Raw genomic sequence first — 26,235 nt, forward strand, 5'->3', positions numbered from 1 at the left:
CACACAATTCACAAAGACAGAAAAAAGAAGAAGAATATTTTAATTGTTTGTGTAGAACACTTTGAGGTGAGGTGTCACCACCCTTTAACAGACAGACGCTTGTCGCTGCTGCTTTAAGGATGCAGGTGCGGCTACAGCCCACACAATTCACATAGACAGAAAAAAAAAGAACAATATTTTAATTGTTTGTGTAGCACACTTTGAGGGTGTCACCACCCTTTAACAGACAGACGCACGCTTGTCGCTGCTGCTTTGAGGATGCAGGTGGAATCTAGACGGGATTTGGAACCGAGGACACACTACCTCCATCAATTGTCTAAATCCCACTGCACTAATGTCGGATACCGGACGCACGTCTAACACCAACATAGCAGTCAAGGCCTCAGTTATACGTTTTGCTTCAGGATGACTGCTGTCGTACTTCATCCTCATCGCTAGGGACTGTTGGAGGGTCAATTGTTTAGTAAAAGTAGTGATGTTCCTACTTCCTCTCTGGGATGATGAACAACTCCCAGCAGCAGCAACAGCACTAGGAGGAAGAGGTTCTTGATCTTTCCCTATTTTATTTTTATCGGAGAAAGTTTGGTCCTCCATTTATGTTATATTGATATATATACGTGCGGCTAAAGCGCACACAAACACAGAAAATATTATTTTATTTTTGCTGGAGAGTAGTGCACTTTGTGGGTTACACCACCCTTTAAGAAATGAGCCAGCCGGCTCTTTACTTATGGGACACAGGCGCACGCTTGGCGCTGCTCCTTTGTTGATGCACGTGCAGCCACAGTGCACACAATTCACAAACACAGAAAATAATTTTTTTTTAGGTTTGGACTGGAGTGTACTTTCGGGGGTTACAGCACCCTTAACGGTCAAGCCAGCCGGCCCTTTACTTATGACACAGGCGCACGCTTGGCACTACTTTGTTGATGCACGTGCGGCTACTGCGCACACAGTTCACAAACACAGAAAATAATTTTTTTTTGGTTTGGACTGGAGTGTACTTTCGGGGGTTACAGCACCCTTTAACGGTCAAGCCAGCCGGCCCTTTACTTATGACACAGGCGCACGCTTGGCACTACTTTGTTGATGCACGTGCGGCTACTGCGCACACAATTCACAAACACAGAAAATATATTATTTTTTTAGCACTTGGGGGGAGCACCCCTGATGGACAGAGCACCCCCTGGACAACACTACAGCACTCCTTTAGGACTGGGACACTGCACAGGACTTTGGAGTGGACACAGCCCCTATGGAGAACTGACTGCACAACACAGTCCAGCCAGCCCCTATGGACTTTGAAGTAGTGGACACAGCCCCTATTAACAACAGCAGCACAGCACAACACAGCCAGCCCCTATGGACTTTGAAGTAGTGGACAACAGCAGCACTACACTACACTACACAGCCCTAACTCCCACCCTCCCTCTTCACTGTCCACAGCCGAGTGAGAAAATGGCGCCGACGCGGGTACCTTATATAGGATCCAAAACCCGCGAGACTCGGAAGGCGGGATGATGACGTTTTGCCTCGATTTCAGATCAGAGTCAGGCGGGAAAAGTCGAGCCTGACTCGGATCGGACTCGGATCGGGGGGGCTCGGGGGGGTTCGGATTTCAGAAATCCGAACCCACTCACCCCTAATAAATACCTTGTATTTCAGTATTGTGAATTCAAAGTTCGGATCTCGCTCACGCATCCTGATTACGTGACCCATGAACCAGGGACATCCTCATTGGCAGGGCGGGTCACATGACGCTGCTCTTGCGTAGACTCAAGTACAGTTTTTAAATCCGAGTTCCGAACTGACTACAGAACCGAACCGGGACTCAGTTCGACCCAGAATCCAAAAGTGATTCTGAACTAAGGGCCTGATTCAGACCCGGTCGCTATCAGCCGTCCTCTCGCTGCTGCTGATGTGTGCGAACTACTCATAGCGATCGGGAAGCGCTTGCTCGCCCAGCAAAGACAGCCCAGTATAATGAGTGACAGGAGAGGCCGTTTCAGTGTGGTAACAGGGGCAGTCCAGTAAAGACAGGGGAGTGGAGAGTCGTGCCTGAGTGTCAAAACGGAGTTTAATGGGAGTGCATAATTAGAAAAGTAGCGTCATTGTACATGTGACTTGGGTGTATTTCAGGCTGAACTGATCGCACTGTTGCGGTGGGGTAAGGCCTACCACAAGAGCTGCGTGCAGCAATAAAGCCATTCGAGGTACTCGATTAATCACTCACTTCCTGGAGCTGATGTGTGCTACGAGTGAGAGGTGGGCGGTTTTATACTACAGCGTGCGTTTGCTCTGCCGTCGCACTGGAAGACATAGGGCGTCCTTCAGCCAGACAGTGCGATCGCATATTTGCATACCCGGCCTCTTTTTTGTTGCGAGAGAGTGCAGCATAGCGACCGGGTCTGAATCAGGCCCTAAAGACTTTATTCGATTCAAAACCCAAACTATTCAGAACTAAAGACTCGTTTCCACTCGGAACCCCAAAGTGATTCCGAACTGAGGACTCGATTAAAATTGGAGCACCTAAGTTCGGGTGTGTTCGTATTTCAGGAAAGCCGACCAGCACATCTCTAATAACAACATTATTGTAATGCAAGTTTCCGTAGGGATGATGCGAGAATCTGTGCGGCTTCGAGCAGGAACCACCATCATTAGTATCGACACGTGCACCAGCTCCATGCTATGTGTAAGAGAGCGATCTAGAACTGGCTTCTCTTCTCCATACACACAAGCCAGAATAACACGGAAATATAGCTAAACGCCTACAATACTCCCACAACATTCCCACAAGACAGATGAGTTCTGTGCGATCGCACGCCCAGTTCCCGCCCTAAATCGCCCATCCGCAAAAGTCCGTCCAACTCAGAACCAGCCTCTGTGTCTCAATGTTTTGGCAGGTATACTTCTGTCATGATAAATTAATATGTCTTGACACACTGTTTGTTTTTCACTGATCTATTTAATGCAAATATAATAGAGTGATTACAGTATTTCCAATATGCTACCATGATCATTCTCCGGGAGACAAAAGTAACCAGTGTAAACCAACTAACTAGAATAATACCATGTAGAAACCAACTGTATCAACATAAACTTTAAAACTGCCACATGAAATTCACAACCGTAGTAGTTACCTGGCAGTAAGAGGCATTAATAATTGTATTTGGCTACATTTTATATTAGGCTTTGTCCTACTTAGTGGGCTAGTGGTTCTTCTTCTCTTAGCCCTTTAAAACGTTTCTGTATCTATTTTAATGTCAGGAAGACGGGGAGGTCAGCGATAGAAGATAAGCACAGCTGCCTCGATAAGATCCTTGCTAGCGCTCCATCCAGTGTGTGTACCAACTCCACTCCAGTCTAAGGCTGTGAAGTCCCCGCATTGTCTGGGGTTCCCCTCGGGAAAGTAGCCGCCTCCTCCAATGCAGAACTATAAATGTTAAAAGGAGAGTAATTACCGTTAGAGTTGAAAAGGTGCTGTAGGTGGAAAATAAATAATAGCAAGCATCTTCAAAATTTAACCTATGGTAAAATTCATACAGACACCCACACACTGAACAGTACAGGTACTTGGTCTGCCAGCCTAAAAGCCAGACCTCTGTTAGCTTTGGCATACACATAGATATGCCAAATTTGAAAGATCCAAGGGGAGTTGTATCATGCCTTCTAAATACGGACAAGAGGGGGTGTTGCTCATTGTAACATAGTCAGTTCATAGCTATAATTTATCGAGTACATTCTAACAACTGGTAGGTAGGAGCTAACTGGTTGCTATAGGTATCTTCTTCACCTGCCCTCCATTAGAGCAGCAATGACTGTTTGCAAGATCAGATGTGGTAGTTCACTGCATTTACCCATGACAACCTGTTACTGCAGGTAAATTTGTCGCTATTTAGGTGTAAAACATAGTTATTTATTACAATTGCAGCTTGTAGGGGCACTATACATTATAATTGACTTAAGTTCAGCTAAAGATTCCATAGACTGCAGGCTTCTGATATTTTTTATATTTACTGTTCCCTTTCTTTGTCTTAGTATTATCTTATCTAATGTATATGGTGCCAGAAGTACTCTGTATTGGCATAGAACATAAAGAATTACATAGGCACAAGGGAAACAATTTTAGAAGATGGATGCAGTAGATTACATGAGTTACTAGAAATACAGTTAGTTCATCACAAGCCGCAAATTACATAATTAGTACATGGTGACAACTGCAGGAGAGAAGATCCTGCTCACAAGAGCTTACATTTCAAAGGGAAATGGGTGGACACATAGAGGTTGTGGGGTGACACGTGGCTCACGTGTCCAGCAAACTGGTAGCAGCAGCGCCTTCACCCACCACTCACACCAATGCTATTGAAGTGAACACGGCCCAAAGCACCTCTCCCCCTCCCCTTGTCGGCTGCACACATGGTGTCACACCAATCTCATGTCCTGATGGTGTGCTAAGAGATGATATGGGGGGGGAGTCAATGGTGTGCTGAGAGATGATGCAGGGGGGGAGGTGATGGTGTGCTGAGAGACAATGCGGTGGGGAGGTGATGGTGTGCTGAGAGATGATGCAAGGGGGAGGTGATAGTGTGGCTGAGAGACGATGCGGTGGGGAGGTGATGGTGTGCTGAGAGATGATGCAGTGGGAGAGGTGATGGTGTGCTGAGAGACAATGCGGTGGGGAGGTGATGGTGTGCTGAGAGATGATGCAAGGGGGAGGTGATAGTGTGGCTGAGAGACGATGCGGTGGGGAGGTGATGGTGTGCTGAGATGATGCAGTGGGAGAGGTGATGGTGTGCTGAGAGACAATGCAGTGGGGAGGTGATGGTGTGCTGAGAGATGATGCAGTTCGCGAGGTGATGGTGTGCTGAGAGACGATGTGGTGGGGAGGTGATGGTGTGCTGAGAGATGATGCAGGGTAGGAGGTGGTGGTGTGGCTGAGAGATTAAACAGGGTGGAAGGTGATGATGTGGCTGAGAGATGATGCAGGGTGGGAGGTGATAGTGTGCTTAGAGATGATGCAGGGTGGGAGGTGATGGTGTGCTTAGAGATGACGCAGGGTGGGAGGTGATGGTGTGGTTGAGAGACGATGCAGGGGGGGAGGTGATGGTGTGCTTAGAGACAATGCAGTGGGGAGGTGATGGTGTGCAGAGAGATGACATGGTGGGGAGGTGGTGGTGTACTTAGAGATGACGCAGAGTGGGAGGTGATGGTATGGCTGAGAGATGATGCGGGGGGAGTTGATGGTGTGCTGAGAGATGAGACAGTGAGTAGGTGATGGTGTGTTGAGAGACAACACAGGGTAAGAGCTGATGGTGTAGCTGAGAGATGACACGGTGGGGATGTGATGGTGTGCTGATAGATGATGCAGGGTGGGAGGTGATGGTGTGCAGAGAGATGATGCGGTGGGGAGGTGATGGTGTGGATGAGAGATGACACAGGGTGGGAGGTGATGGTGTGCTGAGAGATGACGCATCAGGGAGGTAATGGTGTGCTGAGAGTCGACACAGGGGGAGATTGTGTGGCTGAGAGACATAGGGGGAAGCAAATTACACAGGGAGAATGAGTCTGGTTGAACCACTGTTGTATGATGATGACCTTGTTAATATTCCTACACAAACAGGCATCTTCCACACGATGTGACCTACATGAATAGTGAATACTGACTGAAGACGCCATCGTCCCAAGGAGGATATATTGTATTTCTTCAGAGGTTCCACATTGTGAGAAACCACAGTATAGATAAGGTGTATATGGAATGGAAATGAATGTTCCCAGAGTGACGAGAAATGGGTGGTGTGTCATGTTGGCACAGCCCATTTTCAGTGGTCACGCCCCTTTGGTATGTGACCAGACCAACTTTTTGTTTTGTTAATTAGGGAATGGAAATGCTGGCAGCTGTTTAGCCAGTTCAAATACCGATTGCGGATGCCCGACAGGATGAAGATCTTGCATTGGGCAGGTAAGTACTATTACCCTCCCCTGTCCCCCCCCCCCCTAAGGGCTGCCTAACCCTAAAACTCCCAGGGTGGTGTCTAACCCCAGGTGCCCCGGGGGAGCCTAATCCTAAGAGTAGACCATTTCTGTGTCGACCTTTTGACCACATGGACCCTTTTACCTGTCAATCTTCTTATATGTCAACTTTTTGTCCCTATCGACCTATTGACTGTATAACATTTGGTGTCTATCTTGACATTGTCGACCTTTTTACTGTAGTTCTTTCAATCCACACCCATTTTGGAACCTCTGCTCTGACCATTTTACTAATAGGACTAATAATGATCCAGTTGATAATGATTAAATTATTATCAGGGATAGGGGTCATTACAGGATCATATAGGTTATATTATTGGATCAATTGCCCTGCAGTTCTCTCAGAATCACCAGTATAACAGTAAATAGCAGCTGCATGAACACAATACAAATAGAGTAATTCTGGAGAATTTTCTGCAAGATGTTATACACAATGGAGCATCAATTCTTTGCTTCCAACCGTTACATTGAAACAAAAGAATATATTTAGCATAGTAGCTTATTGATGCACTAATTTATCATGGAGCTGTGTCTTTCTATGCGACTAGTAGCAACTTACATGTTCTGTATTACAGCCATTGGTCACTTTTACTCCAGGGCATAGAGCGATTGATGCTTGTTCATTGTTGATTACTCGGAATTGGATATAGCCAGCAGTGAATGAGCCTGTGCAAGAGGATAACACTGTTCAGTATGAGAACTGTAGCTACTGTATTATCTAAACAATCTCATTTAAAAACACATACAGTACTGTAACTAAAATGTAGGTTATCTACTACTAACATTGCTGAAAGGTGTCATTCTAATCTAACCATACAGTAGCATATCGGATATTAGCTTTTATCTTCTTTTTGTGAAAAATAGACAATAAAAGCAAAAGTTGGTTACTTTAATCAATAGACATTCTAAACATGTTTGGACCATTTTCTTTTTTAGCAATTAGCCAACAGAGCAAATGCAATGCTTCTCTCAATTAACTCTTGAACTCAATTTTTTTTAACAATCAGTTCTGTGGAGGTAGGTCTTAAGTTAACAGCCAGACTTTCAGCAGTTATAATATATATATTTTTTAATACAACATACAAAGGACCTTGTGTAGAAGTGAATGCATCCGAACATACACAGAAATGACACATCCATGAAAAAGTGTATTTATGCGAATAAGCTCAGTCTAAAGCTGGGTACACATTTAACGATGTCTACCCAGCCGATCTATCATGCCGCGGGAACCGGCGGGAGTCCCGGCATCAGCAAGTGAATACACACTTGCCCATGTCGGGAGTGACAGCACGACAGTGGGGGCCATGCTGCATTCTGCAGCATGGCCCTCGGTGACGATGTCACCCATCGGACCCCAGCTCAGCGCTCGTGGCGTCATCAGAGAGGAGTCGGGCCTGTGCCGCCAGGGATGAGGAACAGCAGGCAGCAGGTAAGTGTTGGCTGGGCTGAGCTAGAGAGACATGAGTCGGGCGGTGGAGGGATGGAGTTGAGGACACAGGTCTGGGGAGACACAGGGGCTGTGGAATGAAGCTGAGAGTCACAGGGGCTAGCAAATTAAGCTGAGAGACACACAAGCTAGTGAATGAAGCTAAGTGACACTGGGGCTAGGAAATTAAGCTGATAAACACAGGGGCTGGGGTGGGGAATTGAGCAGAGAGAGACACAGGCTGGGGAATGAAGCTGAGAGACATGGCCTGGGGAATGAGGCTGAGAGACACGGGCTGGAGAATGAGGGTGAGAGACACAGGGGCTGGGGAATGAAGATAAGAGAAACAGGAGCTGGGGAATGAAGCTGAGGGACACATTGAAGCAGATGAAGCTGAGAGACACAATGAAGCTGAGAGACATGGGTGGGGGGATAATGATGCTGAGAGAGACAGGGGAGATGAGTGGATGGCTGGAGATGGAGTGACACAGGGGAATGAGGCTGGAGATGGGGATGGTGCGAGGATGAGGCTGGAGAGATGAGGATTGAGGCTGGTGCAACACAAGCGAAGATAAGGCTGAGAGACACAGTTGGGGATATGGCTGGAGAGAAAGTGGGGACAAGCCAATGGCTGACCTGCATGTACCTATTGGGAGAGGATAAGAGGTCCCAAAAACATGAGCTGGGTCCCAAGATTTCTGTTGCTGGTCCTGTCTGTCCTGTCTGTCTGTAGAGACAGCACAGCATCAACCACTGGGAGAGGGGATTAGAGGAAACAGAGCAACTAATTCCTCCTGTGATTAGAAGGGGGAGAGAGCTGGGGACAGGCGCCCACTCTGTGTGGAAGGCATCACACTCACAGCACACATGTCAGTCATGTGACTGACAGTGCTGCTGTCATTGCCCACACCAGACAGAGTGAAAACAGCAGACACCAGCAGTCAGCAGAGGTGTGCAGGGTCACAGTGGAGATAGCGGTGTCGCAACTCTTGGGTAGATAATGAATGCAACCCATATTTAGGAATTGACGTGACCTATTTCTGAGGCACAGAGTATAATGTGCCGGTGGTGTTCACCAGAGACTCTCGCAAGAAGGTATGGACTTGACTGCGTCCGACACACAGGTCGCGGCCCTCAGAATAGGTTCCCCTATACAGGTGCTGGTGAACTCTGGATGTAGCGGAGAAGACTTACAGCATAGTCGACTGAACCAAACGGACAAGGCAGTACAAGGGAGCAGACGTATACAGGTCATGGAGGATAGCCAAGATGAGAACCGGATTATCAACGCAGTACCAGGGATCAGACAAAATTGGAGTCACGGACAAAGCCAAGGTCAGGAACAGGTAATGAGAAATGCACAAGACCGCTGGAGAAAGGTATTGGAGCCTATACCCTGCCTGTTGCCAGAGACTCCCTCTTATAGGGAGGAGTTCAATTCGTGCCCAAACGTGACCTCACGTTATGCGTGCCTGTCTCTTTAAATCTTACTGCAGGTCGGCGTGCGCGCTCCTAGGAGAGCCGCAGTCGCCAGCCGCCAGCACTTAGCAGCCGCACAACGGAGGGAGCCGGACACATCGGCAACGGGCCCCGGGGACTCCCCGGCCGCTGCCTGGGATTCCAGTGCTGCCGGACCCAGTAAGTACAAGCCGGCGTGTGGCGCACTGTGACAAGTGGTGGCTGATAAAACCCGTGGCCGTCACCGGTGTTATGTACTAGAAGAGACATCCTTATGTTTTTTTGCTGGCGCCAATAGACAGCTGCCTATTGTTATCAATAGCCCTGCCCCTGCTAATTCTAACATTAGGATGAACCTAGAGATGATATCCTCTGTTTCTGGGTGGCATCATAGCCTAACGTGACACTTCTAGCCCACCACATGTAAGAAGTTGCTGCTGCTGCATCTCTTCCATGTCCTTCGTGTGTATCCAACACAGGGGTATTAAACACAATGGGAGGGAGATATATCAAACCTTTGAGAGAGATAAAGTAGAGAAGTTGCCAGGAACCAATCAGCTTTTAACTGTCATAGAAGCTGATTGGTTGCTATGGGCAACTTAATCACTTTATCGCTCTCAAAGATTTGATACGTCTCCCCTTGGATGAGTAACATCCTGCCACTCATTCAGATTTTTATGCGCCACCTACTGTAGTGACTGACAGCCTAGGTAACCGCTGACTCTGTATGCTCCAGATGGGTATATGTTTTCGAAATTAATATGACTCTGGTCCTTTTCACATTATAGGAGCCTCTGTATTGTGATATTTTCCATACTGAAATAATGGTGCATCATGTGAGGTGATTAAAAGATGATAGATGAAATATATTTTGAAGTACAGTCAGAAACCCAAGTATAGCCAAGAGTCTGTGCTTGGGACCCCATTATATTCAGTAAGTCATGCTATTGGAAACTGTCTATTTGGGGCACCAGAACAATTGTTCATTAACATTTTAGGGTACTACAACAGTAGCACATTAGGTCTCGGGGTCTCAGCTACTAAAAGGTGGCACACTACTAGTCTACGTTATAAGTCAGAGCGCATGTGATGCATTAAACGACAAAGGATACACTTACTAGGTATTAGAATTTGTAGTTGTAATGCCACTTGAGGCTGAGGAGCGAGTTAGACTCCCTGAGAGAACAAGAACTCTTCTGTTTACCTCCCAGATAGAGGGGGAGATGTATCAAACTTTCGAGAGAGATAAAATTGAGAAGTTGCCCTTAAAGGTGGACCCAGGTCCTGGAGATCATTAGCAGGAAAGTCCTTTTGGTAGTTGTAAACAGGCCAGGAAACCAGGTGTCCTCACTCACTCACCGTGCAAATGCACATCGATACTTTATGTATCTTCCTCAGGGCATCAACTAAGCCAAGCACTTTTCCTGCTAATGGTCTCCAGGACCCGGATTCACCTTGGGACTTCTGCATGATAAATCCTTTTGCTGCCTTCTTTTGTTAGGAAACTAGTGACCTTACATGTTTTTATCTATGTTATGTAATGTTTTATGTGAGTATAACACTGAATAAAAGTTATATCCATCTTGTTTGATGGTATTATGTAATATCTGTTTTTTTTCTTGTTGCTCTACTTAGGATCTGCTCTACGTGGGAGTATCAACAGTCAGATTGATAAATTGACCAATGAATTATGACGGGCCTTTACCTATTCTAAAGCTAGTTAGAGATTATAAGACTAAGGGCCTGATTCAGACCCGCTCGCTCGCTCCCAGCTTATGGAAATTCAGCTAAGTGACGTCAATGCAGCCGCTCGCACGGCAAGGCATAAGCACGCCCACTATGTCTTGGCGAGCGATCACTTTGTGTTTACAGATGCCCACCAGCCTGTCTTTAGCCGCCCACTAGCGAACATCAACTCCAGGAAGTATATACAACCATCGGTACATGGGGTTCCATCGGACCTGACCGCAGCGCTTGCGGTTGACTGTACGCTACCGCAAGCACTGCGAGCATTCAGTGTATAATTCAACCAGGTGATGTGTACTATGACGGTGCCGGCTAATTATGCACGCCTCAGAAACAGCGTTGAAACACTGTGGCACGCCTGCGTCCGCAACTCCACTCCCCCGTTACTACTGCCCTGACCCTGCCCACAAACAGCCTCTCCTGTCACTCATTCCACTGGGCTGTCTTTGCAGGGCGAGCGAGCGCATCCCGATCGCTCGTACTAGTTTGTACACTCGCACTGCGAACTATACGCATGCGCACATTTGCTAACATTGACAGCAATGAGCGATCGCTTGCTAGCGAGCAGGTCTGAGTCAGGTCCTCATTCCTCTAAGGTGTGGTTTTCACTTTAAAAGAAACGTATGATAAGCACTTTCTTTTCTTTCAGTGAATAGAGTATAAACACCAGATATTCTATATATTGGAGCTATCTTCTTTTCCTTGGGATAACTAAAACATTGTACCAATCAGCCTTTACCTTTAGTATATTTATTCATATTTGGTGGATTCCATATTTGTTTTAAAATACTACAGTATATTGCACTATTGTGTGTTTCATTTTTTGTACACAAGGAAGATACTTCTGTGAGTAACAAGGAGGAGAGCATTGACCCGCAACGCTACAAAATGATGTGCTCTTTTTTGGTTATTATTCATAGGTGTTTTAAAGTGACATTTCCCATCAGCCTTTTGGCTGCGGAACAGGAGTGCCGTATATTTATTCTATCACATTATTTATCTCCTAATAAGGCTAGATCACATATGACAACATTCTTACTTTTCCCATTTGGTCCAAAGAGATTGGCCGTCTTCTCTGCATTTCCATGGTCATAAACTACCGGAACAGCGGGTCCATGGTCTGTGGGACATTTCCCAATATTATACATCACAGGATATTTCTAAAAGAGAGATTATAGGGGTAATTTAAGAAGCTACAAAAAAAACTTACGTAATGCCCAAACTGGGATGATTGGATATTTAAATGAACAGGGGATGAAGATTGTTTATTCAGGGAGGAGTTCCTAGATAACATCTGGCCACATTTCCTATGAAATCTATGGGACTTTTCCATGTTATCAAATGAGCTATATATCAGGCATTGGCCAGTAGTTTTACTGGGATGCCATATACACCAATCACACGCCTTTTACACACTCCATGTGCACTTTATATTGCATAGACTATTTTCATTTGCACATATACCAATGTAATAAAAGCATTCAAGTAAAGATATGTGACATATGAAATAAAGATAGTCCCATTGTTCCCTCATTCTCATGAATTTTAAGACATAAATAAGGCTCCAACAGGCAGTATTTTAGGAGGCAAATGGCAAAGCTGAAATTTAACTAGTGGAGTGGTTTAAATTTGATATGTAGCTATTTTGAGTAAAGTTATAACCGGGGCCGGAAATACCTAAGGGCGCTGGCCACACGAGGGCGCTGCTGAGTCCACCCCAAAAAAAAAAAGGATGTCTCTTTAAAAGACATGTTTCTTTCACAAGGCGCTGGCAGCAGCTGCGGGTTTAATCATTCGCAGGTGCCACTATTTCCGACTCACATCACACATGACCTCACTGGTCACTACCAGTGCCATGAGGTCTATGCCTCGTCCGGGGTGAGTGCGTGTGTAAATGAGGGCTGACAGGGTTAGTGTGTGCAGATAATTGAGTGCTGGCAGGATGTGTGTGTGTGTGCGTGCGTGGGGGGGTTTAATGGGTGTTGAGTTATATTGGGACACAGATGTATGGCATAATGTATTGGGGGCACAGCTGTGTGACATATAAAGAATTTGCGACACATGTGTGGCATATGTATTTGGGGCATTGTGTGGCATAATTATGAACTTATGGCACAGATGTGTGACTTATTATTAACTGGGGGCAGTGTTTTGAGGCACATTATAATTTTAGGACTCTGCTGTGTGGCATATGAGTTGGGGCACTTCTATATAGTATATTATAAATTGAGGACACTGAATGTGAGCAGAGGCAGTAGGTGAAATGTTGCCTAGGGCGCAGAGAAACCTTGCACCGGCCTTGGTAATAACGTTTATAAACTTGTGCATTCAGGGTCAGCAGGACGATAATCCACCCTGTGCCGGTTCTGCGCCATCAGCCCAAACATGTCATGTCATGAAGTCACCGTGATGGCTGATGGAGCTGTTAGGACCAGGAAGAGGCTGAACGTTCTTAGGAAGCTCCAGGAGCCTCTTTAGGCTGCAGGGTGCTGTTCCATGCACCTACAGTATGTGTCAGTATTATTCTTACATATGCAACCATGTGGTTATATTTGTATTTATTATGTGTCAGTATTATGCTCACATGTGTTACTATGTATATTTGTTATCTTGTCATTCAGTACAAGCTAATAATAGTAATAATAATACACCAGCTTGGCAGAAAGTGGCTACATCAGCATGTGCTCTATCCACTACTTAGCTCTCTCAACCAATTCCAGTTTAATTCCCCACATCATGAGTTACAGCATCTGTCACAGCCATGGGCGGTTCTACCATCCCCCCAAAGTTGTTTAATATTTACCTTATATAGATGGAAGAGGTTTCCTCCCTTGGCAGAAAGGAAGCCATTTTGTGTGCGATACCTGAGAAGAGAGTTGCTCTTCCACAGGGACAGGGGGCTCTTGTTCGGCACGTGCCATAAACCCACATTATCAGCAGAGATGTCATAATAGCCAGGATTCTGAATATGCACAGGGAAAACAAAGAACATACTGTGTTCATAGGAGACTTAATAGACATTAACAATTGTATAACACAAGAGTTCTTTTTTTGACAACAGTGATATTGTGAAATTACAGTACATTCATTAAAATCTATTGTGTGCTAATTATTAATTAATATGTAGGACTATATGATATGTGTAACTTTGTGTTAATTCATACGTTTTTAATTTTAAAATGGTGGTAACCTAACCTGATTGCCTATTTTTTAGTCACAGAAATCCAGACCTTCTTTTATCTCTTAGGCCAGTGGTTCCCAAACTGGGTGCTGTGGCTGCCAATCATAGAATATGTGGACAAACAGAAGCACAACCCTGTCCACCACCACCACATAAGTGACCCTAAGGATGACATATAATGACATAAGCACAATTTACTTCATTTAATAATGTTTGCTGACTTCCCCTTTGGCTTAGGGGTGCCCGTGGAAAAAAAATGCTTATACTCTAGTGTGCCATGATGTAGGAAAGTTTGGGAACCACTGTCGCAGGCCATGGTCATGCCACCTCACAATCACCAAAAATCCACTTCCGCTGACTCCATCAGAAACAAGTGTGATCTATTGAATTTATCTCCTACATTTGGATAACTAATATAGCAGATCATAGTCCCCATTTTTCTTTAAGTGTACTGAGGTCTGCCCTCTTTATCTACCGCCAATAAGCGTAGAGCTTGATCCCATTGGCTATCTGAAGATGGCGACAGCCGCTTTGTCTGCACTAATGCACAAAAGGGATCTTCCAATATCCTTTCCGGCAGCATCCATCTACTCGTGCATCTATTTTGGCAAATGGCGCTGCTCATGTGTGACATTATGAGGTAGATATACTAAGCCTTGGAGAGGTAAAGTACCATCAAATCAGCTCCTACCTGTAATTTTTCAATCACAACCTGTAACATGACAGTTAGGAGCTGATTGGTTGGTACTTTATATTTCTCCAAGGCTTAGTCATATCCCCCTATGGTCGCACATGCACATTGTCAGAGATTGTAGTGAAGCGATTGCAACAGCAACAGCTATCACTTCACTTTTAAAGCGCTTCATTGGAACAGCCTCTTAAAAGAGCTGCTGAACCGGCCAGAGCTCTTTGATAAATGGGGCCAAAAAAAGAATTCCTTATTGCTGCAATACTGTATAGAATGATAACAAATTATAATTAATGGGCCCAATTACATATTTTTTTTAATAAATTTGCCCCTTATTGGGGGTGCTTTTACATCCCATTTTCCTGCACCAGTTTGACATATGACTACTCTCTGCTGTGGGGGAGCTTTTTTCCAATGTGACATCATGGTGAGAGGGGTGCTAGAATGCTACAATCGTTATATTGGCCACAGTCCCAGAACAGAAATATTGCTTTGGTCAGTTATGTTTCCTATAATGAATATTGTAGGATCTGAAGGGTTCGCTGTCCATCTGTGACACCTGGGGGTAAATTTACTAAAGTGAGAGTTTTTAGAAGTGAGTTTTAAAAGTGATGTTGCCCATAGCAACCAATCAGATTCTACTTAACATTTAACTAGCACCTTCTAGAAGATAATAGCTAGAATCTGATTGGTTGCTATGGGCAACATCACTTTTAAAACTCACTTCTAAAACCTCTCACTTTAGTAATTTTACCCCCTGGCATCAAAAGTGACAGTTATTTTCCATATTTAAAAAGCAATTATAGCCTAGAAAGAGGGTGTTAACTCATCTACCTGTAAAGATAACAACATCATACTTGTTCTGTGTAGCTAAGAAGACAATGGTTGTTACCTTGTAGTCATCACTGGTTGCTCCATCAGGTAACCCGAATGTGGCATAGTTTGCCCAGTTGCCATCGCCTTCAGGATTACTTTCATTGTTCCCTTGTTGGCTGGACCAGCGGTCTCCTATCGTGCACTTTCCATTGATGTTGTTCTCATGGATACTTGCGACCAATGTCCAGCCTCCCCCACCGGTTGTCATGTCACAGAAGGTTTGGTAGGAAATGCCATGTTCAGTAGTCAAGGTATAAATTCCATCTGTGAGCACAGAAACATACAGGACTTAAAACCAATTCAAGACATCTAACCCCAGGCTTTCATTTCTTTCTGTGTACATAAAAAAGGGCAAAGGTCTCCAGCTTGAGCTTTAGCTGCTACTAACCGACTATTTAAAAACATTTATAGGACAGAAAAAAATCCTATAGGTCAAGGAAAAGCTCTTTGGAGTGAGGGGTCTCAAACGCCAAACAGGTGTGAGCCTGATTCTGTGTTGCATTGCTTGCTTAGAAATAAATGTGAATATCTGCTAGTATTCAGAGTTACTTGCACCTATGCAGTCACCACCCTCATCCATCCACTAGTGAATGTTGCCTTCACTATCGGCTCCATACCTGGTGCAAGAGATCCGCCAGAAATCAGCCTGATCTCTGCGTGTGCTCACCTCTGAATACACGCCCACAGCACCGGGAAATCCCTGTCCATGGCACACTGATCCTACGTGCGAATGCCTCATTGCCTCCCATTTGAACCCACAAAGCTGCAATTGGAGATGCAGCTGAGATGCATAGGTCACTGAAGCAACCGGAGTTGCTCAAAGTTGCATTTGCAGACTATGTGACATGTGCTGTTACTAAAGGACTTCACCTGAGCTGTGGCCTCCAAGTTACACCCTGAGCAAATGAGATAAACAGTGTCACACATACAAGTCACACGTATACAACCTGTCCCTGTCCCCTCACTCTTACGCTTAATTTATAAAGTAAATGAGGCTAAACTGAGCTGTATTTTAGGAGAAAAATGTATCAGTTTCATTAAATGAAAGGAGCTGTTCTAAAGGGGATGTATTCGGCATCCCGGCGCGCGGGATGCTGGTGATCTAAATACCGGCGCCAAAATCACGACAGCGTCAAGATCCCGGCACCAGTATCCCGACTGCTGGCATACCAAAGGTAAGTATCAGCAGTTAGGGGAGGGTTAGGTTTATGGTGCAGGGTAAGGGTTAGGCACAAGGGGGAGGGTTAGGTTTATGGTGCGGGGAGGGGGAGTGTTAGGTTTAGGGTGCAGGGAGGGGGAGGTTAGGCTTAGGCACTAGGGGGAGAGGTTAGGTTTAGGCACCGGGGAGGGAGGATTAGGGTAGGGGTTAGGGTTAGTGCTAGCATACTTACCTATAGGTGTCAGGATTCTGACTGTCGGGATGGTGCTGACGGTATTCAGAACAGCGGCATCCTGACCGCCGACAATCCATACCCAACCCGTTCTAAAGTGGTAGGAGATTTACACTGTGACATTTCATATAGAGTAGCAGTTTGCCTTGCTGTGCCATGGACAGTATGCAGTCAGAATGTCAACGTGGTCTGATTGTCAACATGGGCAGAGTGTCGACATTCACAACATTCACATTATGGCGACATTTTCAGATTAGGCTGCAGCTAAGATTAGGCTTACATTCAAAGTGCATGTAAAATCGCATTGTCGACATGCCGACTGTCAGCATTCACATGGTCGATATTATGACAATATCTAGATTATAAACAAAAATGGCAGCTGCTCAATCAATCTAGCAGTACTAATCAGGTGCATGAAAGGGAGGGGTCAGACTAAGTAGAAAAAGGAGGGGGATTTAACCCCCTATTGTACCTCAGCACACTGAATAATACCTGCAACAATATATGAAGACTATATGGTCATAGAAATTCAGAGATATTAGTTGCATGCATTTGCAAATACATGGGAGGCTGCTGGGCCACGTCACGGCTTCTCTGTTACCAGCAGTCCCTAACACTAAGGGGTTCACGTCCGGGGCGCAGTGCACCCCAAAAAACGTCCAGCCCAGGACCCCCCCAGGGCATCACACGAAAATGGAAAAAGAGTGACAGTGCAGTGTAAAGTATAGCTGTGTGTGAGTAATCATTAAGTGTGGAATGAGAGGTTAAAATATATGTGAAAAAATACATGAATAATAAACAAACATAAAAGGTGATGTGAAAAGCAACTATGTGTATTAAGTGGTGATGCCCTGAGGAGGCCCAGCCAGACCAGTCCCAGGGGCCCTACGCCCAAACGCTCACCCCAAATGTAAAATATACCAATTATAAGGCCTCATGATAAAGGCACATATATAATTTTGTCAAATGTAAGGCCTCATGATAAAGGCACATACATAAATGCATCCAAATTGAGAGCCAGCTTACCTGGGAGTCACCCCTGGGAACTCCAACTAGCACTACTAGAACCAGCATGCCCTACTAATGCTGGCTCCTTCATGCAACTCATAACAAACAAACAAAAATGGCAGCTGCTCAATCAATCTAGCAGTACTAATCAGGTGCATGAAAGGGAGGGGTCAGACTAAGTAGAAAAAGGAGGGGGATTTAACCCCCTATTGTACCTCAGCACACTGAATAATACCTGCAACAATATATGAAGACTATATGGTCATAGAAATTCAGAGATATTAGTTGCATGCATTTGCAAATACATGGGAGGCTGCTGGGCCACGTCACGGCTTCTCTGTTACCAGCAGTCCCTAACACTAAGGGGTTCACGTCCGGGGCGCAGTGCACCCCAAAAAACGTCCAGCCCAGGACCCCCCCAGGGCATCACACGAAAATGGAAAAAGAGTGACAGTGCAGTGTAAAGTATAGCTGTGTGTGAGTAATCATTAAGTGTGGAATGAGAGGTTAAAATATATGTGAAAAAATACATGAATAATAAACAAACATAAAAGGTGATGTGAAAAGCAACTATGTGTATTAAGTAGGGGTGAGCGGGTTCGGATTTCTGAAATCCGAACCCCCCCGAGCCCCCCCGATCCGAGTCCGATCTGAGTCAGGCTCGACTTTTCCCGCCTGACTCGGATCTGAAATCGAGGCAAAACGTCATCATCCCGCCTTCCGAGTCTCGCGGGTTTTGGATCCTATATAAGGTACCCGCGTCGGCGCCATTTTCTCACTCGGCTGTGGACAGTGAAGAGGGAGGGTGGGAGTTAGGGCTGTGTAGTGTAGTGTAGTGTAGTGCTGCTGTTGTCCACTACTTCAAAGTCCATAGGGGCTGGCTGTGTTGTGCTATGCTGCTGTTGTTAATAGGGGCTGTGTCCACTACTTCAAAGTCCATAGGGGCTGGCTGGACTGTGTTGTGCAGTCAGTTCTCCATAGGGGCTGTGTCCACTCCAAAGTCCTGTGCAGTGTCCCAGTCCTAAAGGAGTGCTGTAGTGTTGTCCAGGGGGTGCTCTGTCCATCAGGGGTGCTCCCCCCAAGTGCTAAAAAAATAATATATTTTCTGTGTTTGTGAATTGTGTGCACAGTAGCCGCACGTGCATCAACAAAGTAGTGCCAAGCGTGCGCCTGTGTCATAAGTAAAGGGCCGGCTGGCTTGACCGTTAAAGGGTGCTGTAACCCCCGAAAGTACACTCCAGTCCAAACCAAAAAAAAAATATTTTCTGTGTTTGTGAATTGTGTGCGCAGTAGCCGCACGTGCATCAACAAAGTAGTGCCAAGCGTGCGCCTGTGTCATAAGTAAAGGGCCGGCTGGCTTGACCGTTAAGGGTGCTGTAACCCCCGAAAGTACACTCCAGTCCAAACCAAAAAAAAAATTATTTTCTGTGTTTGTGAATTGTGTGCGCAGTAGCCGCACGTGCATCAACAAAGTAGTGCCAAGCGTGCGCCTGTGTCATAAGTAAAGGGCCGGCTGGCTTGACCGTTAAGGGCGCTGTAACCCCCGAAAGTACACTCCAGTCCAAACCAAAAAAAAAATTATTTTCTGTGTTTGTGAATTGTGTGCGCAGTAGCCGCACGTGCATCAACAAAGTAGTGCCAAGCGTGCGCCTGTGTCATAAGTAAAGGGCCGGCTGGCTTGACCGTTAAAGGGTGCTGTAACCCCCAAAGTACACTCCAGTCCAAACCAAAAAAAAAATTATTTTCTGTGTTTGTGAATTGTGTGCGCAGTAGCCGCACGTGCATCAACAAAGTAGTGCCAAGCGTGCGCCTGTGTCATAAGTAAAGGGCCGGCTGGCTTGACCGTTAAAGGGTGCTGTAACCCCCGAAAGTACACTCCAGTCCAAACCAAAAAAAAATTATTTTCTGTGTTTGTGAATTGTGTGCGCAGTAGCCGCACGTGCATCAACAAAGTAGTGCCAAGCGTGCGCCTGTGTCATAAGTAAAGGGCCGGCTGGCTTGACCGTTAAGGGTGCTGTAACCCCCGAGAGTACACTCCAGTCCAAACCAAAAAAAAATTATTTTCTGTGTTTGTGAATTGTGTGCGCAGTAGCCGCACGTGCATCAACAAAGTAGTGCCAAGCGTGCGCCTGTGTCATAAGTAAAGGGCCGGCTGGCTTGACCGTTAAGGGTGCTGTAACCCCCGAGAGTACACTCCAGTCCAAACCAAAAAAAAAATTATTTTCTGTGTTTGTGAATTGTGGTGCGCAGTAGCCGCACGTGCATCAACAAAGTAGTGCCAAGCGTGCGCCTGTGTCATAAGTAAAGGGCCGGCTGGCTTGACCGTTAAGGGTGCTGTAACCCCCGAAAGTACACTCCAGTCCAAACCAAAAAAAAAATTATTTTCTGTGTTTGTGAATTGTGTGCGCAGTAGCCGCACGTGCATCAACAAAGTAGTGCCAAGCGTGCGCCTGTGTCATAAGTAAAGGGCCGGCTGGCTTGACAATTAAAGGGTGCTGTAACCCCCAAAGTACACTCCAGTCCAAACCAAAAAAAAAATTATTTTCTGTGTTTGTGAATTGTGTGCGCAGTAGCCGCACGTGCATCAACAAAGTAGTGCCAAGAGTGCGCCTGTGTCATAAGGGCCGGCTGGCTTGACCGTTAAAGGGTGCTGTAACCCCCAATGTACACTCCAGTCCAAACCAAAAAAAAAATTATTTTCTGTGTTTAGCCGCACGTATATATCAAATCGATATAACATAAATGGAGGACCAAACTTTCTCCGATAAAAATAAAATAGAGAAAGATCAAGAACCACTTCCTCCTAGTGCTGAAGCTGCTGCCACTAGTCATGACATAGACGATAACATGCCATCAACGTCGTCTGCCAAGGCCGATGCCCAATGTCATAGTAGAGGGCACATACAATCCCAAATGGCAAAGTTCAGGAAAATGACCTTGAAAAAGACATTTAAATCAGCTGAAGAGAAACGTAAACTTGCCAATATGCCATTTACGACACGGAGTGGCAAGAAACGGCTAAGGTCGATCCCTAGTATGTTCATGACTAGTGGTTCAGCTTCACATGACGATGGAAGCCCTCCTCCCACTAAAAAAATCAAAAGAGTTAAGCTGGCAAAAGCACAGCGAAGAACTGTGCTTTCTAAGAAGATATCACAAATCCCCAAGGAGAGTCCAAGTGTGGTGGTGGTTGCGATGCCTGACCTTCCCAGCACTGGACGGGAAGAGGTGGCTCTTTCCACCATTTGCACGCCCCCTGCAAGTGCTGAAAGGAGCACCCACAGTCCACTTGCTGATATGCAAATTGAAGATGTCACTGTTGAAGTACAACAGGATGAGGATACTGGTGTAGCTGGCGCTGAGGAGGAAGTTGGCGAGGAGGATTCTGATGGTGATGTGGTTTGTTTAAATCAGGCTCCGGGGGAGACAGTTGTTGTCCGTGGGATGAAAAAGCCCATCACGGTCATGCCTGGGCAGAAGACCAAACATTCCACCTCTTTGGTCTGGCAATATTTCTATCCAAATCCGGACAACAACTGTCTTGCCATATGTACCATATGTAAAGGTGAAATAAGTAGGGGTAGGGACGTCAACCACCTAGGAACATCCTCCCTTATACGGCACCTGCAGCGCGTTCATAAAAAGTTACTGTCAAGTTCAGAAACTTTGGCTAAGACCGTAAGCAGTCCAGGGACACCTAAATCCCGTTGTCCTGTTGTATCCAAGCGCCTGCAAACCACACCGTCAACTCCCTCCTCGTCAATTTCCTCCTTAGTCAGGATCGGAAGTAGTCCTGCAGGCCATGTCACTGGCATGACTGACTCTCCTATCCGGGATTCCTCTGGAGGATCCTGCATTGCTACGCCTACTGCTGCCGCTGCTGCTGTTGCTGCTGCTGGGAGTCGTTCATCATCCCAGAGAGGAAGTAGGAACACCACTACTTTTACTAAACAATTGACCCTCCAACAGTCCTTAGCGAGGAGGATGAAGTACGACAGCAGTCATCCTGAAGCAAAACGTATAACTGAGGCCTTGACTGCTATGTTGGTGTTAGACGTGCGTCCGGTATCCGCCATTAGTGCAGTGGGATTTAGACAATTGATGGAGGTAGTGTGTCCCCGGTTCCAAATCCCGTCTAGATTCCACTTCACTAGGCAGGCGATACCGAGACTGTACAGAAACGTCAGAAAAAGTGTCCTCAGTGTCCTGAAAAATGCCGTTGTACACAATGTCCACTTAACCACGGACATGTGGACAAGTGGAACAGGGCAGACTAAGGACTATATGACTGTGACAGCCCACTGGGTAGATGTATCACCTTACGCAGCAACAGCAGCAGCGTCACCAGTAGCAGCATCTCAGAAACGCCAGCTCGTTACAAGGCAGGCTACGCCTATCACCGGTTTCAGTAAGAGGCACACCGCCGACAACCTCTTAGAGAAACTGAGGGAAATCATCGCCCAGTGGCTTACCCCACTTAGACTCTCCTGGGGATTTGTGATATCTGACAACGCCACCAATATTGTGCGGGCATTACATCTGGGCAAATTCCAGCACGTCCCATGTTTTGCTCACACAATAAACTTGGTGGTGCAGAATTTTCTGAAAAGCGACAGGGGCGTGCAGGAGACGCTTTGGGTGGCCCGAAAAATTTCTGGCCACTTTCGCCATTCAGCGACTGCGTGCCGAAGACTGGAGCGCCAGCAAACACTCTTGAACCTGCCCCGCCATCACCTGAAGCAAGAGGTTGTGACGCGGTGGAACTCAACCCTCTATATGCTTCAGAGGATGGAGGAGCAGCAAAAGGCCATACAAGCCTATACATCCACCTATGACATAGGCAAAGGAGGGGGTATGCACCTGACTCAAGCGCAGTGGAGAATGATTTCCGTGTTGTGCAAGGTTCTCCAGCCCTTCGAACTTGCCACACGTGAAGTCAGTTCAGACACAGCCAGCTTGAGTCAGGTCATTCCCCTCATCAGGCTTTTGCAGAAGCAGCTGGAGAAAGTGAAGGAGGAGCTAAGACGGAGCAATTCCGCTCGGCATGTGGGACTTGTGGATGAAGCCCTTCATTCGCTTTGCCAGGATTCCAGGGTGGTCAATCTGTTGAAATCAGACCACTACATTTTGGCCACCGTGCTTGATCCTAGGTTTAAAGCCTATGTGGTGTCTCTCTTTCCGGCCGACACAAGCCTGCAGAGGTGCAAAGACCTGCTGGTGAACACACTGTCAGCTGAAGCGGAACGTGACACGTCAACGGCTCCTTCTTCATTTTCTCCCGCAACTGGGGCTGCCAGGAAAAAACTTAGGTATCCTAAGCAACCCGCTGGCGGTGATGCAGGGCAGGCAGGACCAAGTTTGGACATCTGGTCTGGACTGAAGGACCTGGCAACAATTTCTGACATGTCTACTGTCACTGCATATGATACTGTCACCATTGACAGAATGGTGGAGGATTACATCGGTGACAGCATCCAAGTAGGCATGTCAGACAGTCCATACCTGTACTGGCAGGAAAAAGAGGCAATTTGGAGGCCCCTGTACAAGCTGGCTCTATTTTACCTGAGTTGCCCCCCCTCCAGTGTGTACTCCGAAAGAGTGTTTAGTGCAGCCGGGAACCTTGTCAGCGAAAGGCGTAGGAGGTTGCTTCCACAGAATGTGGAGAAGATGATGTTCATCAAAATGAATTATCAGCTCTTCCAGGGAGACCAGCCTCCAGAAGGTACAGAGGGACCTGTGGTGGTGGATTCAAGTGGGGACGAGTTAATACTTTGTGAGGATGAGGATGTACACACTGAAGAGGGTGAGGAATCGGTGGATGAGGAGGATGAGGATGACATCTTGCCTCCGTAGAGCCAGTTTGTGCAGGGACACATTAATTGCCAGCTTGTTTTGTGGGGGCCCAAACGAACCAATCATTTCAGCCACAGTTGTGTGGCAGACCCTGGCGCTGAAATGATTGATTTGTTAAAGTGTGCATGTCCTGTTTATACAACATAAGGGTGGGTGGGAGGGCCCAAGGACAATTCCATCTTGCACTTCTTTTTTTTCTTTGCATTATGTACAGTTTGGGGCCTAGTTTTTCTAACTGCCATCCTGTCTGCCACTGCAGTGTCACTCCTAGATGGGTCACGTGTTTGTGCCGCCCACTCGTGTCGCTTAGCATAGTCATCCAGCTACCTCGGTGCAACCTTTTGGACATGAAAACACTATTGTGAGGTGTGAGGTGTTCAGAATAGACTGGAAATGAGTGGAAATTAAGGTTAATAATAGCATAGGAGCAGAGAAACCAACAAATTCTGTGATTTTAGCTGTTTTTATGCTTTTTAAAAAAAAAATACAGATCCAAAACACAAAACCCAGAACCCAAAACACGGAAGGGTGGTTTTGGCAAAACCAATCCAGATCCAAAACACAATCCAGATCCAAAACATTGCATCCAATGCATTTATGTATGTGCCTTTATCATGAGGCCTTACATTTGACAAAATTATATATGTGCCTTTATCATGAGGCCTTATAATTGGTATATTTTACATTTGGGGTGAGCGTTTGGGCGTAGGGCCCCTGGGACTGGTCTGGCTGGGCCTCCTCAGGGCATCACCACTTAATACACATAGTTGCTTTTCACATCACCTTTTATGTTTGTTTATTATTCATGTATTTTTTCACATATATTTTAACCTCTCATTCCACACTTAATGATTACTCACACACAGCTATACTTTACACTGCACTGTCACTCTTTTTCCATTTTCGTGTGATGCCCTGGGGGGGTCCTGGGCTGGACGTTTTTTGGGGTGCACTGCGCCCCGGACGTGAACCCCTTAGTGTTAGGGACTGCTGGTAACAGAGAAGCCGTGACGTGGCCCAGCAGCCTCCCATGTATTTGCAAATGCATGCAACTAATATCTCTGAATTTCTATGACCATATAGTCTTCATATATTGTTGCAGGTATTATTCAGTGTGCTGAGGTACAATAGGGGGTTAAATCCCCCTCCTTTTTCTACTTAGTCTGACCCCTCCCTTTCATGCACCTGATTAGTACTGCTAGATTGATTGAGCAGCTGCCATTTTTGTTTGTTTGTTATGAGTTGCATGATGGAGCCAGCATTAGTAGGGCATGCTGGTTCTAGTAGTGCTAGTTGGAGTTCCCAGGGGTGACTCCCAGGTAAGCTGGCTCTCAATTTGGATGCATTTATGTATGTGCCTTTATCATGAGGCCTTACATTTGACAAAATTATATATGTGCCTTTATCATGAGGCCTTATAATTGGTATATTTTACATTTGGGGTGAGCGTTTGGGCGTAGGGCCCCTGGGACTGGTCTGGCTGGGCCTCCTCAGGGCATCACCACTTAATACACATAGTTGCTTTTCACATCACCTTTTATGTTTGTTTATTATTCATGTATTTTTTCACATATATTTTAACCTCTCATTCCACACTTAATGATTACTCACACACAGCTATACTTTACACTGCACTCTCACTCTTTTTCCATTTTCGTGTGATGCCCTGGGGGGGTCCTGGGCTGGACGTTTTTTGGGGTGCACTGCACCCCGGACGTGAACCCCTTAGTGTTAGGGACTGCTGGTAACAGAGAAGCCGTGACGTGGCCCAGCAGCCTCCCATGTATTTGCAAATGCATGCAACTAATATCTCTGAATTTCTATGACCATATAGTCTTCATATATTGTTGCAGGTATTATTCAGTGTGCTGAGATACAATAGGGGGTTAAATCCCCCTCCTTTTTCTACTTAGTCTGACCCCTCCCTTTCATGCACCTGATTAGTACTGCTAGATTGATTGAGCAGCTGCCATTTTTGTTTGTTTGTTATGAGTTGCATGAAGGAGCCAGCATTAGTAGGGCATGCTGGTTCTAGTAGTGCTAGTTGGAGTTCCCAGGGGTGACTCCCAGGTAAGCTGGCTCTCAATTTGGATGCATTTATGTATGTGCCTTTATCATGAGGCCTTACATTTGACAAAATTATATATGTGCCTTTATCATGAGGCCTTATAATTGGTATATTTTACATTTGGGGTGAGCGTTTGGGCGTAGGGCCCCTGGGACTGGTCTGGCTGGGCCTCCTCAGGGCATCACCACTTAATACACATAGTTGCTTTTCACATCACCTTTTATGTTTGTTTATTATTCATGTATTTTTTCACATATATTTTAACCTCTCATTCCACACTTAATGATTACTCACACACAGCTATACTTTACACTGCACTGTCACTCTTTTTCCATTTTCGTGTGATGCCCTGGGGGGGTCCTGGGCTGGACGTTTTTTGGGGTGCACTGCGCCCCGGACGTGAACCCCTTAGTGTTAGGGACTGCTGGTAACAGAGAAGCCGTGACGTGGCCCAGCAGCCTCCCATGTATTTGCAAATGCATGCAACTAATATCTCTGAATTTCTATGAC

At 46.0% G+C, this 26,235-nt stretch overlaps 1 protein-coding gene across 2 annotated transcripts in view; it reads right to left on the reverse strand.

The window, feature by feature from the left end:
* Nucleotides 1-2,945: 2,945 nt before the first annotated feature.
* Nucleotides 2,946-26,235, reverse strand: part of LOC148543378 (intelectin-1-like) — a 28,475-nt gene continuing 5,185 nt past the window's right edge. For both annotated transcript variants that reach the window (XM_088473144.1, XM_088473066.1), the window contains 5 exons: nucleotides 15,422-15,669; nucleotides 13,464-13,622; nucleotides 11,700-11,820; nucleotides 6,590-6,696; nucleotides 2,946-3,433 (listed from right to left, as the gene is read on the reverse strand). In XM_088473144.1, the coding sequence (XP_088329270.1) occupies nucleotides 3,281-3,433; nucleotides 6,590-6,696; nucleotides 11,700-11,820; nucleotides 13,464-13,622; nucleotides 15,422-15,669 (788 nt within the window). In that variant the 3' untranslated portion in view covers nucleotides 2,946-3,280. The remainder of the gene's footprint in view (nucleotides 3,434-6,589; nucleotides 6,697-11,699; nucleotides 11,821-13,463; nucleotides 13,623-15,421; nucleotides 15,670-26,235) is intronic.

Source organism: Taudactylus pleione, unplaced genomic scaffold (assembly GCF_031769625.1).
Source record: "Taudactylus pleione unplaced genomic scaffold, aTauple2 ptg000004l, whole genome shotgun sequence".
In the NCBI taxonomy this organism is placed as follows: Eukaryota; Metazoa; Chordata; class Amphibia; order Anura; family Myobatrachidae; genus Taudactylus; species Taudactylus pleione.